Source organism: Plecotus auritus (genome assembly GCF_963455305.1).
Source record: "Plecotus auritus genome assembly, chromosome: 9".
Classification (NCBI taxonomy): domain Eukaryota; kingdom Metazoa; phylum Chordata; class Mammalia; order Chiroptera; family Vespertilionidae; genus Plecotus; species Plecotus auritus.
Window position 1 is genome coordinate 102,447,834 of NC_137783.1, and position 15,874 is coordinate 102,463,707.

General features: G+C 37.7%; 1 protein-coding gene across 4 annotated transcripts in view; it reads left to right on the forward strand.

Moving 5' to 3' along the window:
• The window catches only part of RAB30 (RAB30, member RAS oncogene family), a 77,390-nt gene extending 74,658 nt beyond the window's left edge, over positions 1-2,732 (forward strand). For 2 of the 4 annotated variants that reach the window (XM_080687548.1, XM_080687549.1), the window contains exon 5: positions 586-2,723. In XM_080687548.1, the coding sequence (XP_080543674.1) occupies positions 586-836 (251 nt within the window). In that variant the 3' untranslated portion in view covers positions 837-2,723. Of the gene's footprint in view, positions 1-585 lie in introns of all 4 variants that reach the window. The other 2 variants (XM_080687546.1, XM_080687547.1) reach the window with 2 other exon arrangements.
• Positions 2,733-15,874: the final 13,142 nt, after the last annotated feature.

The window sequence follows — 15,874 nt, forward strand, 5'->3', positions numbered from 1 at the left end:
ACATCAATGATGAGAGAGAATCATTGATTGGCTACCTCCTGCACACACCTGACCAGGAATCGAACTCTGACCTCCTGGTTCATAGGTCAACACTCAACCACTGAGCCACGCTGGCCAGGCTTAACCTTATTTCTTTAATGGGTAATCATTATCTTTAAAATTAAGATTATGGTTTATTGTCCCATTAAAAATAAGCAAATAAACTGTGTGTATATTTTTCATCCTTGTTCTTAGATATAGAGTTGTATATTATACACTGCTTTTTTCTACTTTGCTTTATTCACTTAACAATAATATATCCTAGTGTCTCACCTGGCAGCTTTTCACAGTGACTATTTACTACGGGTCTATTATAGTGTATTTAGCCAGTGCCCAGAATGATGGACATTTGGGCTGTTTCCAGTTCTTTGCCATTACATATGGACTGGTATTTTAAAATAAACATTCCAGTAATTATACTCCCATTACTTGGCTTTACAACCCCATCTGTCTGGTTTGACTTCAGTTATGGAATTGAATTTTGCTGTTTCTGAGCCTGCAAAAAGTCAAATGATGATTCTGTCTGTGATTCTACCACTGTTTTAGGCAACAAGATTGATCTGGCTGAAAGGAGAGAGGTCTCCCAGCAGAGAGCTGAAGAATTCTCAGAAGCCCAGGACATGTATTATCTGGAGACCTCAGCCAAGGAATCAGATAACGTGGAGAAACTCTTCCTTGACTTGGCGTGTCGCCTCATCAGGGAAGCCAGGCAGAACACACTTGTGAACAGTGTATCATCACCCTTACCTGGAGAAGGGAAAAGCATCAGCTATTTGACTTGTTGTAACTTCAACTAAAGGCCAAGGCAAGGAGAAGCAAGAGGAATCATCAGCTGTCCCAATGGGCCACAAATTGCTGGGGAGATCTGGCGACGATGATGGCTCCCGCTCTCAGAGCTTCTGACGCCTGAGTTTACAAACATGGCAGGCCAAGGGCCTAGTCCACAGGCCGGGATTAGCAGAACGTATAATGGTTTCATCCTTTTGCAGTCTGGAGTCAGAGCAAGGAGACGATTGCACTAGCCGCTCCATGACCTGCAGAGCATGTTGCTTTTGTTTTTTTAAAAAAGCAAGCAAAAGCGCATTCCTGAACACAGTCCAGGGGAATCCCTCCTGCACACCAGTGGGTGCATGTGGGGGCTGTTCTTTAGGGCTTCTGGGGACCTTGGTTTTCTTATCCACCAGAGAAACCAAAACTGGGAAGGCCAAGTACTGTCTCTGTGGTGCGTGTCGATGACCCCATGGAGATTTTGAAGTGTTATTTCTCTTGTCTACAGGCACTTTCGAGAACTTTGGGATGTAAAGATGAAAAAAACCTTTACCCATGACCAAGAGTTAACATTTATTGTTTTAATGATATATACAAGCTCATGACTCCTTTTGGTGCTAATGATTCCGCTATTTCACAGACCAAATGTTTTAGTACATTGATGTCCTTTAGTGTATTTCATAAAAATAAAAAAAAAATTAAGGAAAGTCCATGAATCAGCACTCTTAAAGTCTTGTTATACCTTTTCTAGGGTGGATTTGTTGGAAAAGAGAATCTTTTCATGTTCCCCTCTAAATCTTACCATTTTCTTCTATTTTCTCATCTTTCCTGACCTTGGAGTATATGAAAAAATTTGAAAAATGAAAAATAAGAATGGTTGATATAATATTCTGATATAAAAGACTAGCTCTAAGACTCTGTGAGTACGTGTGAGGAAACAGACCAGATCTGACCAAAATACTGTGGATTCATGGACTGCAGTGCAGAGCCCCAAGCAGAGCACAACCCTTGAGCGGGTCACATCTTCCTCTTTCTGGTACTATCTTTCTTGGACAGACCAAGGCCTGGGGTTTTGTAGGTTTTTAGTATAAGTGAAAATAGCAACAGATGAAAACTCTCATGAACCATTTTTGTATCTCCAATGATAACCTTAGAAAATATCTGCTTGCGGAAGCAGGTTCAATTGTCATTTGTCACCTCCTTTGTGTAGTAATGTCACCTTCAGACCATACCTTCTTTCTTGTTTCTTTTCTCTTTTCCTCTCTGTCTTTTCTGGTCTCTCCCTTCTTCTCTTCTTTCCTCCTTCCCTCTTCCCAACTCCCTCCTTTCCCTATATGCATGTATTACTGAAAATCTCCAATTCAAATGGAGGTGTATATGCCTTTACTAGCCAATTTTAAACCAGGATTCAAAAATGGAAGACATGCTGCTGAATATGTATTATGTCTTCAGTGCCATACTTTGATACCTTCCAATTTGTTCACTGATATAAATGCAAATTGGGAAAATAATTAAACCTGTATGTTGTTGATGCTGTCAGATGTTTATGTAGCTTGCTGCTTAGCATAACTGAGGGATGAGTAATGGGATAAGGATATAATATGCAATTCCACTGTTTCTATACATGGTGGCAATCTTGGTCCTGATAGGTTGATGTTTGAAAGCTAATTTTAAAGAAATGAGTCATGTAGAGATGGTACTGATAAAGCATTTCTAGCATTCTCTAGCCTGTTTCAGAGTGACCCACCTCTTGCACATGGGAACTATACAGTGTTCTTTAAGGGACTTGGACTGGTTGGCCCCACTGTGTTTGTGCTGATTGTATGGGTAAGAGAGATCCCAGAAGTTTGGATTGTTTTTATTTTAGAATTTCTCTCTACAAGAAAGAAAAATCATTTTAATAAACACCAACCAAAATAACTTATAACTGTTGCCTTTCCGTCTCCGTCTTCCCCACTAAGCCAACAACTAAAGGTATTCAGAAACAAGTTGATCAGGGTGGGCAGAACTTCTCTTTTTAAACTGTAAGGAAATGTCTCTACATTTAGATTTATTATCTTTTAATTAGGGCAAACACCCAGTTACCATGGGACATCATGACCCAACTTTGTCTCACAGCAGCAAGTGTATTGAAAATAAAGTTGCTTTGTGAACTTAAGAGGATAGGACCTTATTAGATTGGACACATTTATGTAAAATAACAGCTTCTAGTCATTCTAGCATCTGAAATTTTTTTTCTTTATTGATTAAGGTATTACATATGTGTCCTTATACCCCTCATTGCCCCCCACCCCCTGCTTGTGCCCTGATCCCCCCTAGTGTATGTGTCCATTGGTTATGCTTATATGCATGCATACAAGTCCTCTGGTTGATCTCTCCCCCTTACCCCCACCCTCCCCTACCTTCCCTCCGAGGTTTGATGGTCTGATCGATGCTTCTCTGTCTCTGGATCTGTATTTGTTCATCAGTTTATGTTGTTCATTAGCATCTGCAATTCTTATTCACCCTCCCCTATCTACCTTTGGCTGCACTTAGAAGGGGATTAGAAGGTCTGCTCTTGGCCTCTTTCATCCCTGATACACCTTCCAGCCTTTCTGTAATGTTCAGTCACCCATCCATGGCCCATCAGCAGGACAGATGAGAATGTAGGGCTTTCTTTCTTTTTTTTTTTTTTTTTATCTTTAGTTGTGTGAATTCTAGATTAGGCCTTATGGACACTTATTCACTAATGTAGCTCAAGTTTGAGAATAATCCTTGATTAAATGGTAGGTGCTTAATAAGTGTAGTTGAATAAATAACTTAGTGCCAAGGGGAACTTTTTTGGTTAAATAGAAATTTCTCAAAAAGAACTTGAGAAAGGACACTAATTAAATGTGGTCTTCTTAATCCAGGCCAGGGCCTAAACTTACTGGTTTGCCTTCTAGTTCTGACTGTCATGGCAATATTTGCTGAGTCTTCTTAAATACAAAAGAATTCTCATTTAATGGTGAATGAAAAAGAGAGTTAGTTTCTCATAAATCAGTTTGGCTTAATTTGAAGACTACCAGATTCCATGTCTATTTCCATTTTTGGTGTGATCTTTTTCTTCTTTTAATAAAGTTACTAAATACGTCGCAATAAAAATGTATCCTATTCATGTCATGGAGTCAGGTTTGGGAACCTCTGTGAAATCCTACAGCTTGCTGATTATTAATGATTTATTATGGCTTTGTGTCGACTGCATCCTCAAAGGATTTTGTGCTTTCTCTTTTACCTATGCAAGGATTTTTATTCCTTTACATGCTTTTATTAGATGTATTGAATTATATTAACATTTAATTTTGATTATATAGGGCCAATTACCCTTTCTGTGGATTACTTAGATTAGCCTATTAGCTTTTCCTGGCCTTTCTTTTCCCCTTTTAGTTTTTCACGTTCGCATCTCTTCTTGAGTAAAGTGGCAAGAAAACAAAAAAATGAAAGTCAAATGGATTGATTTGATGTCGTAATTTCTGATTTAGGATTTGGTAAAAGCCACTGGCCAAAGTTAGATATTTGGATTAGAATTATTTTAGGCAATAAAGACTTCTGAGAGGGTGGAGGGAGAATTTAATAGAAAACTGGATGCATTTTCTGTTCATGAATATATGTCCTTGGAGGACACCGGTGACTTCCAGTGTTAGATTAATGATTTGCCTCATTTCCCCGTTTAGCCATCTCATAATTCTTCCAGATTCAGCATCCACTTTCAGGTAATGAATCATTCTGAATAAATACCAGTTATGATTTTGAATTGGTCTTCCAACTAAAACCTAAACATCTTTTTTTTATATATATATAAACCAGCCACATTAGCTCTGGAAGAGCTCCTCTGGGGTTTGTCCTTTCAACTAGAATTGGTTACTTATTTTCCTCAACCATTGTACAGACAGATGTGTTTTTTTGTGTGTGTGTTTTTCCTTTTTTTTTTTTTTTATTGATTTCAGAGAGGAAGGGAGAGGGAGAGAGAATAGAAACATTCATGATGAGAGGGAATCATGGATTGTCTGCCTCCTGCACGCCCCACACTGGGGATCGAGCCCACAACCCGGACATGTGCCCTGACCAGGAATCAAACCTGGTTCATAGGTCGATGCTCAACCACTGAGCTATGCTGGCCGGACCAGACAAATGTGTTTTAATGCAAGTATAATAATACTTCCAAGACTTAACTAGAAAATCAAAAGCAGTGAAAAAAACATGTGTGTCCCATCCTTCAGTCATAAGCATTATAGTTGAACACTAATTTGGGGATAAGAGAGGGATGTTGTTTTCTTTTCAGGTCTCGTTTCTGTCACATGAGCCTGTGTTTGGAAGGAAAATTGCATTCTCTTATTCTTCACATTGGATAGGAAGCATACTAAATTAAGAACTTATCATCCCTGGAGACAACTAATTAATGTAGTAATGTTAGACCAAGGGAGATGGCACTTCATCTCCTTTCATAAGATGTTGGAGTGTTATAATCATTCCTGGAAGCCATACTTTGAAATAAGAAACAAATTGAGGCATAACAAATATGTGAAGGAATTTAAAATTTAAGATATTTGAATATTTGAAGGATTTTGGGAGATTTAGCTTGGGAAAGAGGGGGAATACAATTAGTGCGTTAGAGCAAGGCTCTGGTTCAAAGGGGTGTATTGAGGCCCCTTAAATAGAGGCCATAGGGCCACAGAGTTGGGCTCTACATCTGAGAACATTCTCTAAAAGATGTTCACTATGGAAGGGGCTGCTTCAGTAATAGTCTTTCAAGCAGAGGTTAGATATGAGCTCAGCAAAGATGATGTAGAGAGGATTCCAGAAAGATTAGGTGTTGGACCAGATGACCTAGTAACTTAAGATTCTATGTTCCAGTGCTTTGTCCCTCATAACATGTTCAGTTAAATATTTGTTGACCCACAGCTAACAATTTGAAACAAAAAGGCTTTGCTCTTCTATTAAAAGTGAGTCCTACCCTCCAGGAAGGATGTTGATTACATGTGTTAGGACAAGACTACTTGCCATTATGCCCTATGTTGGGGTTGCTTTGTCAGTCCATCCTTTGATGTCCTGTTGAAATCACAAACTGATACTTGAGTTAAACATTTTTAAAAAGGTATTGTTTTAGTAGAAGTTACATGAAATCATGAAAATTGTGTGTTTGTCACTTGCCAGAAATAAACCAGACTCAGGTTAGTAAATAATTGATGTCTATACAGGATTTCAGGATAGGCCTTTTTAGTAGAGCAACATCTTCAGCTGAAGGTCCCATAAATATACCAACATGAAGTTTTGCAGCTCCCATCAGAGATGGGCTGGTGGATCACTGGCATAAACAGTCCCCAAGTTCTATTTTGGAAAAATCTCAAATGACATTTGGTTTTATTCTCTTGAAAAAAAACATGATCTGAAAGTGATTTTAACAGAAAGGAGGCCAAATTGCTTCATATAGAAAGTAATAAAACACAGTCTTTGAAAACCAGAAATAACTATAAGCAACATTTGCCAATAAATCCCATGACCTAAATAATTTCACCTGCAAAATAATATGCATCCTTGCTACACTGATAGATTCACTGGCCTTTATTAAAAAGTCATTGGTTTCACCCGGTTGGTGTGGCTCAGTGGTTGAGTGTTGTCGACCTGTGAACCAGGAGGTCTTGGTTTTTGATTCCTGGTCAAGGCACATGCCCAGCTTGCAGGCTCAATCCCCAGTAGGGGGCGTGCAGGAGGCAGCAGATCAACGATTCTTTCTCATCATTGATATTTCTATCCCTCTGTCCCTCTCCCTTCCCCTCTGAAATAAATGAAAAAATGTATTTTTTAAAAAAGTCATTGGTCTTGCATCAATAGGAACATTTGAGTTTGGGTGAAACCCTTTGATTACTTTGGCTAAGAGGACAGAACATAAAAGCTAGCCACCTCTTCATTAATTGACTTCCTGAGGTGCATGAGTCAAAATTTTACTTTCCCACTGAGTTAAAGCAGAATTTTTGGAGATGTTGTATTCTAGTTCCTGATGGAATCCTTAGTGGGTTGTGATTCTGACACATAAGGGAGATGTATAGAAGGGGAAACACTAGGCTAGGTGTCAGGAGTCCTAGTACTGCCATGAATTAGCTATAACTTTATGCAAAGCACAATCTCTTGAGTGTCAGTTTCCTCACTGATGATAGACATATAATATTTGTTAGAATTATTATGAAAATTAGATAAATTGAAAGTATGGTGCTTAGTAAACAGTAAGCACTCAAATATTAGATTTTTCATCTTTGATTAAGAGCAGACTTTGGATGATCTCATGCAAGCATAGATCCTTTGGACAAAATAAGGAAACCTTTATGATTTCACAGAAAAGAGCCCCATTTCTGAAAAGGTCTTAAAAAGAAGTCACTTATTTGATCCATCAGCCTGCCTTTGGGTATTACTGTTACCCAAGAGACGCTTCATTTCTTTACATATTTCAGGAAAGGCATTCTCTCTCTCTCTCTCCCCCCCAATAGGTAATTCCAGGGTTGTAAATTCCTCTATCAGGAAACTTAACCTTAGTACTGAAATACCTCACAGTGCAATTTGAACCTGTTTCTTCCTGATCCTATTCATGGGAAGGAAAATGGGTTGACCCTATCTTCTTTTTAAGGGGCCATGTTTGGCATTATTATTGCCACTTTGCCTCATTTTTTAAAATGACAGTCAGAAAAGCTCTTCAAGGGATAATAATTATTCCTTGAGGGAATGTCAGATAGGTAGTTATAAACTCTTAGCTTCTTATTGGTATGATATTTAGATCATAATCTTACTGTTGGTTAACTCTTGAATTATCCATGTATTTTTCTTCCTTATGTAATGTAATTGATAACAAAGTGTGCTTCTGAAGAATTATTTTGGTTGTGTGGCTCTTGTTTCTTCCTCTTGGTAAAAATGGAGTCATAATTCCAGTGATAATCTACTTTTAGAATTTAATTTCATAAATGACATTATTTGATGAATGACATTTCATAAATGACATTATTTGATGAACACATATACCAACATCAAAATTTTCTTTCCCTTTTTATGTGTGCACTAAATTCTGAAATAAAAATTGGAGTAACCAAATGCCTAATTAAGCAAAAATTCATGTACAGAATAACAAAAGATAAGAATCTGGTCTGTTAGGATAATTTGTCACTAGTTGGTTGAATGGTGCATAGCTTTTGTTTAAGGTTACTTATGCCTGAATTAGATAACAATAGCAAGACTTGATAAGCCTTCTGAAAAACAGCTGCTAAACCCATTGCTTTCTGAACTGTAATCATTAAGAATAAATATTCTCTTCTCCTATACAATTGCCGAATGCTGGTGGAACTTTCTTGTAGACTATTTGACAATGAATGTTAATTCATTTAAATAAAAATTTAAAACAAAATCCTCTTATCCCTTTAAGGCATGTTGGGGCTTTCATGTCCCTGTTGTAGAAAATTTCAAATGATTGGAATGCTGGCTTCTAATTTCTGCTCACTGAAGTGTCCTCTAGACATACCAGATTGTTGGAACTCCTTTGATAATATGTATGGGAGCTACATCAATGTATTTGTGAATACATTTACATAAAGGTAAGTATGTAAAATTGTACACTTTCAGCAAAAACAAACAAACAACCCTAATAAACCCTCAAAATTTCAGATAATAAAAGGTTAAGAAGAGATTTTTGATAATCTAAAGGGAAAAGTGTGCCCCATATATATTGTTGCATACAGTTTAATGCATGATTTTTTTAGTACAGGGATGAAATAATATGCAAAATATATCATTATGGAGGTCTTCTCAGCAGCTAGTAAAAATATTTAGAGAAACTGTTTTATGAAGACTTAAAAAATCCTTTATATCCCCCCTCCAATTTCCTATCTCTTTTCATTAAAACATGGACCTTAACACACAGTTTGACAAACATGCTAGTCATCAAATCTTATGAACTCAATTCTTAATATTTAGCTGTTGGTTTTAAGCATAGGCTCTCAGTAATATCTGAATACACCAGTATATGAAATCTAACCATCAGCTTCAATGCAAACATAAGAGTTGGTTTTAAATGTTAATATCAGATATTAGCAGTACACTGTATCATGTCTTATGAGATCATGTTCTTTTCCCCTTAATAAAAAGCCTGTTAGAAACATAAGCTCATAATGACCTGAGTACAATTAGCTACAAACATTCTGTAGAAAGGTGATTGTGTATGAAAACTTCAATCAATATTAAAAAGGAGGGATAGGAAACAGGAATCTAAACAAAATATTTTAAGTTGCATCTCTCATTTAAAAATTAAGATATAATTCACACACCATATAATTCTATGTACGGCATTTTTGCTGTAGACATCTTTGTTGTAGCATCTTAGCCGGAAACATTTTTGCCACAAATGTTTTTGCCGCATAACTAATTGTTCATAAGGCAATTTTGCTGTAAACGATAAAAAACGTTTGTCTTTGGTTTGGTTTCATTTCTCCATTGACACATCAACCACTGTAAAAAAAGATAAAATAACTGCTTGACAGATTGGTTTTGTTTGGTTGGTCTGGTTTCTTCATTGACGAATCAACTGCCTTAATGTATTTAAGCTGGTCGTCAGTTTAGTTTTATATTCCCATTGACGAAGTTTTCTCAGCTACTCCCAGTTTTGTATTATATATAAATCTTAGCTAGCCCTTATAATTGTCTATACAGTGACAAGTAAAGATGCTTACAGTGAAAGTACTTAGAACCATACAGTTCACCCCCTTAAAGTGTACAGTTCAGTGTTTTTTAGTATTTTCACAAAGTTGTACAACCATTACCACTATCTCCAGAACCATCATCCCAAAAAGAAACTCCATACTCATTAGCAGTCACTCTCCTCCCCTGCAACCCCCGAAGCATCTGGGAAGCACTGCATATCCTGAACATTTCATATAAATTGAATTATACAATATGTGGTCTTCTATGTCTGACTTCTTTCTAAATTTAGCATACTGTTTTCAAGTTTAATGTTGTAGCATGAATCAGTACATTCCTTTTATGTCATATTCATTTTAAATAATATTGCATGGTATGTATATACCACATTTTATTTGCCCATTCATCAGTTGATGGATATTGGGGTTGTTTCCACCTTTGGGCTATTATAGATAATGCTGCTATGGACATTGCGTACAAGTTTTCTGTGTGGGCATATGTTTTTACATCTCTCTTAAAAGCAATTAGTCTAGCATATCTAGTCGTGTGTTCATTTAAGCAGAACTTCTTAAACTCCTATTTAGGGAATGCAACCTATAACCTTAAATCAATTGTTCAATGAGGAGACCGCTACATATGTCCATAAGAATTTTTCTACGAGCCTATCATTTAGATATGATAATTTCATGAAGAGCACTTCAGTCTTGTAGAAACTGAGTTGTCATCATATAGAGAATTTCTAAAGTCCTCTGCATTTGTTTTAAAGGACAGCTACACATCATGCTGGAGAGAAAAAGTACTCATTCAATCTTCTAGGACTCAATGAAGGAGCGCTTTTAACATACAATTTCCTTTATATATTAACTGTCTTTTAAAGTTTGGATTTTCCTCCTTGAAAAAAAGATTGTCAAATAGCCAAACTACCTGACTGTCCATTGTAGCTTAAGTGCTTATTATTAAGACATAATTCATACTGAGAGTCAAAGTAAGAAGAATGTATTTTGTGTGCAAAGGATGAATGTATCGGTAACTTTATTTGTAACCGAATTTTTTAAAACAAGATGAATGGAAATTGCTCTCCCATGTACTTGTATATAAATAAACATTTCCTGTTGCCCACATTTGGAGGATGATATGCTATCAAAGTTCATAAAAAGCAAATAAGCTTTAAGTACACTAATGTCTTTCAGCATGACGGAATGTGTTCTGGATTTGGCCATCTGGAGGCCTGAGTTTGTCGATTCTCTAACTGACTAACCTGGACAATTCATTTAACGTTTTGCACCATGGATTTCTCCTCTATAAAATAAGGGGCTAGATGGAATAATCTTTAAGGTCTCTTAGAACACTAAATAAGACTACTCTGCTATACTCAGGATGTGAAAGTAATGTGTTAATTATTTCTAATGGTGAGAACGATGACATATTGGAAGGAGTATTATTACACTGAGAACGAGGAGTCATAAATTCTAGTTTCAGTTCTGACACTGAGAAGCCATGTTAAACTAGATTGGATAACTTTAAGATCTTTTCTAGCTAAAACACATTATATGGTTCTATATCCTCATTTGGGCAATTACTTGGCAAATTGGAAATCAGTGTTTTGAAAAACCTTGAGGATCACTATCATTAGTTGACTCAATTATTCCACATCTGCTACCCACAAACTGGACCTGATATATGCTATCTCTACACCCTCAAGTACATCTGCAGCTGAAAGATAGAAACTGGAGCTATATTTAAACCACACCATGTGCCTGTGCTTTGGGCCAGGTGCTCACCTCTGAATATTTCAAGAACTGAAATATCTTATTTTCATTACTTGCAGGAAACCACATGTTAGTTACATAAGACATCCTATCTAAATGTTCATATCTGGAATTTATTCAGGCTTCCCAGAGAATAGTTGTTTTCACATGTAGGTAAAAATAAGCTTAAAGACACAGGCTAGCCTTTCTGACTTTGATCTTGGAGATGAAACCATAAGAACTAATAACTGTATGTGGCTTAACATTCTACCAAGTTTATTGATGCTCTGAAGGGGCGAGGGAGCTCCCTGTGACCTTTTTATAAGGGCACTAATCCCATTCATGAGGGCTTTGTCCCCATGACCGAATTACTTCCAAAAGGCCTCCCTCCAAATATGATCATATTGGGGATTAGGTTTCAACATAGGAATCTGGGGAGGGGGGCACAAACATTTAGTCAATAGCAGATGGTGTCTGATTAATCAGGCCAATTGGCTACTCAGTTATAGGTTTAATAGCAGAGTAAGCATATCCACTTCCCCTTTGTTATGTATGAAAGAAATACCCCACATCAAGGAGTTATAACACACTGTCAATGGCATTTGACTCCAGTTAACTTAGTCATGTCCATTTAGCTTGTTCAAATTCATATTTGTCTAATGCTTTCAATCAATCCCTTCATCTGGTACCAGCTGGACTGCAAGCCTTGAGACAAGTAATCTGGCTAAGGTCTGCTGACTTATGACTATTTTGCTAATCACATGAACTTTAAGTTTAGATCTTCAAAGAGTGAAAAATGCTTTTCCAGCCACTGCTAATTTTTGGGTTTCTGTTTTAACAATCTTGGGCAATATCTATTTTCATATTTCTAGTTGGTTGATTTTGTAATTACAGATGCTCCTCAACTTACAATGGTAAGTTGGAAATATGCATTAATAAGTCAAAAATGCATTTCATACACTTAATCTATTGAACATCATAGTTTAGCCTAGCCTACTGTAAACATGCTCAGAGCACTTACATTAGCCTACAGTTGGGCAAAATCCTCTTAACAGCCCATTTTGTAATAGTGTTGAATATCTCATGTACTTTATTGAATACAGTATCTAGGAAAAACTGGCAACATAGTGCACAATGGAGTATTGGGCTGTTTACTCTAATTACTGTGGCTGACTAGGAGCTGCGGCTTGCAGCCATTGCTTGTCCTCATGAGAGAGTATCTTATAGCATATCTCTAGCCCAGGGAAAGATTTGAAGTACGGTTTCTACTGAATGTGTGGCACTTTCACACCATCTTAAAGTCAAAATCGCAAGTTGAAACATTGTAAGTCAGGGACCATATATATTTTGATAAACTAAGCATATATGTTGTAATTTCTAGGGTAGAAAACAAAAAGAAACAGCACTTAACTTCCAAACCTAAGAGAAAAAAACCAAACAGAAATGGTAAAAAATAATCAACAGGAAAAAGAACAAGAACAAAAACAACATTGAATAGACAAGATAAGTAGGAAGTATAAAGTATGATAAAGCCAAATATATTTTAATCATTACATTAATTGTTAACAGACTAACATTCCAGTTAGAGGACAAAGATTGTCAAACTGGACAACAAAACAAAACCCAACTATTCAAGCCTTCCAAGAAGCACATCTAAGACATAAAAATACAGATTGAAAAAGAAATGAACAACAAAAACAAAAACCTCATGCAAATACTAACCAAAACAAAGCTAATGCAGTACAGTGATAACAATTAGTTTTTAGGACAAACACATTCATAGTAATGAAATGGGACTTCCATGTTTAAATTTTTAGTCCACTAGGAAGATACAAGATTGAATTTGTACCTAATAATAGCCTCCAAATAAAATAAAAACTATAAAACTAAAATGAGGAATAATTTGCACTCACAATCACAGAGATTTTAAAACCTCTCTTTCAGTAATTAATAGAAAGGGGAAAATCAGTACATATATAATTTGAGCAATATGATTATCTAGTACACATAAAATTCTAATACACATAAAATACTTAGGTATGTGCCCTGTTGGAGTGCATATGGGAGGCAACCAATCGATGCTTCTCTCTTTCTCCCTCTCTAAAAAATCAATAAAGCATATCCCCAGGTGAGGATTAAAAAAAAATTCTTTGCCCAATAACTGCAGAACACATGTTCTTTTCAAACACATGTGGGACATTCACAAAAACTAACTATAGATTGGACCACTAAACAAGTCTCAACAAATTTCAAAGGGCTAAAATAAGGAGCACATTTGTAAAAAAACTCATACATCAAAGAAACCACATGGAAATTATAAAATAGTTGAGGCCTGGTGCATGAATTCATGCATCAGTGGGGTCCCTCGGCCTGGCCTGTGGGATCGGGCCAAAACCACTCTCCAACATTCCTCAAGGGGTCCTGGATTGTGAGAGGGGAGGGATGTGGGAAGTTGGCCAGCTGGGGAAGGACTGCGGGAGAATTCCAGGGCGTGTCTGGCCCATCTTGCTCAGTCCCAATCGGCAGGACCCCAGCAGAAAGCTGGTCAGAGCATCTGCCCCCTGGTGGTCAGTGCACATCATAGCAAGCAGTTGAGCGGCCTCAGCATATAATTTGCATATTACGCTTTGATTGGTTGAACGGCCAACCGCATGACTGGACACTTAGCATATTAGGCTTTTATTATATAGGATTTTGAATTGAAGGAAAACATAAACATTAATGTACATGCTTGGCCTCAGGAGAAAGTCTAGATAGAAGAGACTTCAAATTAAACAGCTTATGGGTGGTAAGTATAGATGAGTAAATGAATTCAATCAAGTACATGTAGAAAGGACAATAACAGAACACTAAGTTAAGGCACTATCTTTTAAAAGGCAGGCAAATAGGAGAAAATCAAGGATAATGAGGGTGGGAGGGGACTTAGACAGTACCTTTGAGATCTGAGTAAGCAGGGATCCTGCCCCAGCCCCCCACATGTCAGGAATACTTGTGCCTTATTAGATTGCCTTCTTCAAGATTTTGTAAATCCCCCTCCAGTTCCTGGGACTAAGCAACGCACCCTGAGCCTGGATTTGGTCCCATGTGGGTCCTGGTTGCCAGAAGTACCTCTTGAGATTTTCTAAGTTTCACTTTGGTGTGTGAAATAGATGTCATTTCTCTCCTTTGACCCAAGTTTGGTGTGGATGGAATGCCTGGGGGAGCCCTGGGTCTTATGCCTATAGAATTCTCCTGGGTCTGAAGAGAGGACCATTCTTTTTTTTTTTTTTTAATTTATTTTTTATTTTTTATTTTTTTATTATTATTATTTTTAATTGTTTGAAGTATTACAAATAGTAGTACATATGTCTCCTTTTTTTTTTCCTTCCCCATTGACCTTCCCCCGGTCTCCCCTTCCCCCCAGTACATGCCTTTACCTGCCCCCTCCCCCCGGTGTTTTTTTATCCATTGGTTATGCTTATATGCATGCGCACAAGTCCTTCGGTTGATCTCCTAAAGCCCCCCCTCCCCCCCGCAACCTCCCCTGCCTTCCCACTGTAGTTTGACAGTCTGTTCAATGCTTCTTTGCCTCTGTATCTATTTTTTTCCCCATTTCATTCCTTTAAAAAATCTTGCCTCTGCAGACTAGAAATAAACATATAATAACAAAAAATGTTTGAGTCCCAATTTCCATGTCCAACAGTTCTGAGTCCCCATTTCAATGTCAAACAGTTCCTTATGTGTACATGTCAGCAATGATATCTGGATGGTGGGCACATGGTGGCAATGCAGGTCCGACCCTCTCTGGTTTGGTCCTAGGCAACCTGCTGCGTTGCACAGCTGCTGACTGCTAGCGTGGCAAGGCGTCGTCAACGTCTTCCATCTCTGGACTGTTTCTCCTCTTGTCTTCATGGTTGGAGCAGACCTGTCAATTCCTCTCTGTTGCAGGAATCCACATGGTCTTGGAGAGGACCATTCTTACTAGCTGAGTAGTATTTCTTTCACACAACAGTGCCAACAGTACAAGATTAGGTTGCCATAATGGTATTGAATAGCTTTTAGGTGACTATCATATTGGACACAGGATAAATTCAGTGTTCTGGACTACCAAAGGTCACCTGGACCCCTGGGATTGTATTGTGTGTGTGTGTGTGTGGTGGGGGGGCCGGGGAGGGTGGTCATTAGCTCTCACTTTTCTTTGTTCCATTTATGATGCTACCTCTAGACTGTAGACCCCAGGCTTGTGAGGGTGGTGGCAGTGTTCTTTGCCCTTTCCATTTGCACCAGGGAGGTTACCCTACTCATCTCGGCAGGTTATACACTTTGTGTTGGGTCAGACCTCTGTCATCTGAGGCCTTTCAAGGCTGTTGTCCCACAAAGCAATTGGCCCCTTCCAATCAATGTCCTCTCTCATTTCCAGCTGATGGTGACTGTTTTCTCCATAATTTGGCTTAAGACATGCTGATGAAGGAATGACATTCCTGCACAAATAAAACTGCTCTTCTTGTTCCACCCATGGGCCTTTTGCCTTTTCTTCTCAGTGTGGCCAAGAATACAGTAAATACAGCTTAAAACGTTCAGGAGATGATATGGTTTGAGTATGTGTTCTATACTTACACTATAAAAGTTCAAATGGTAAATATAATATG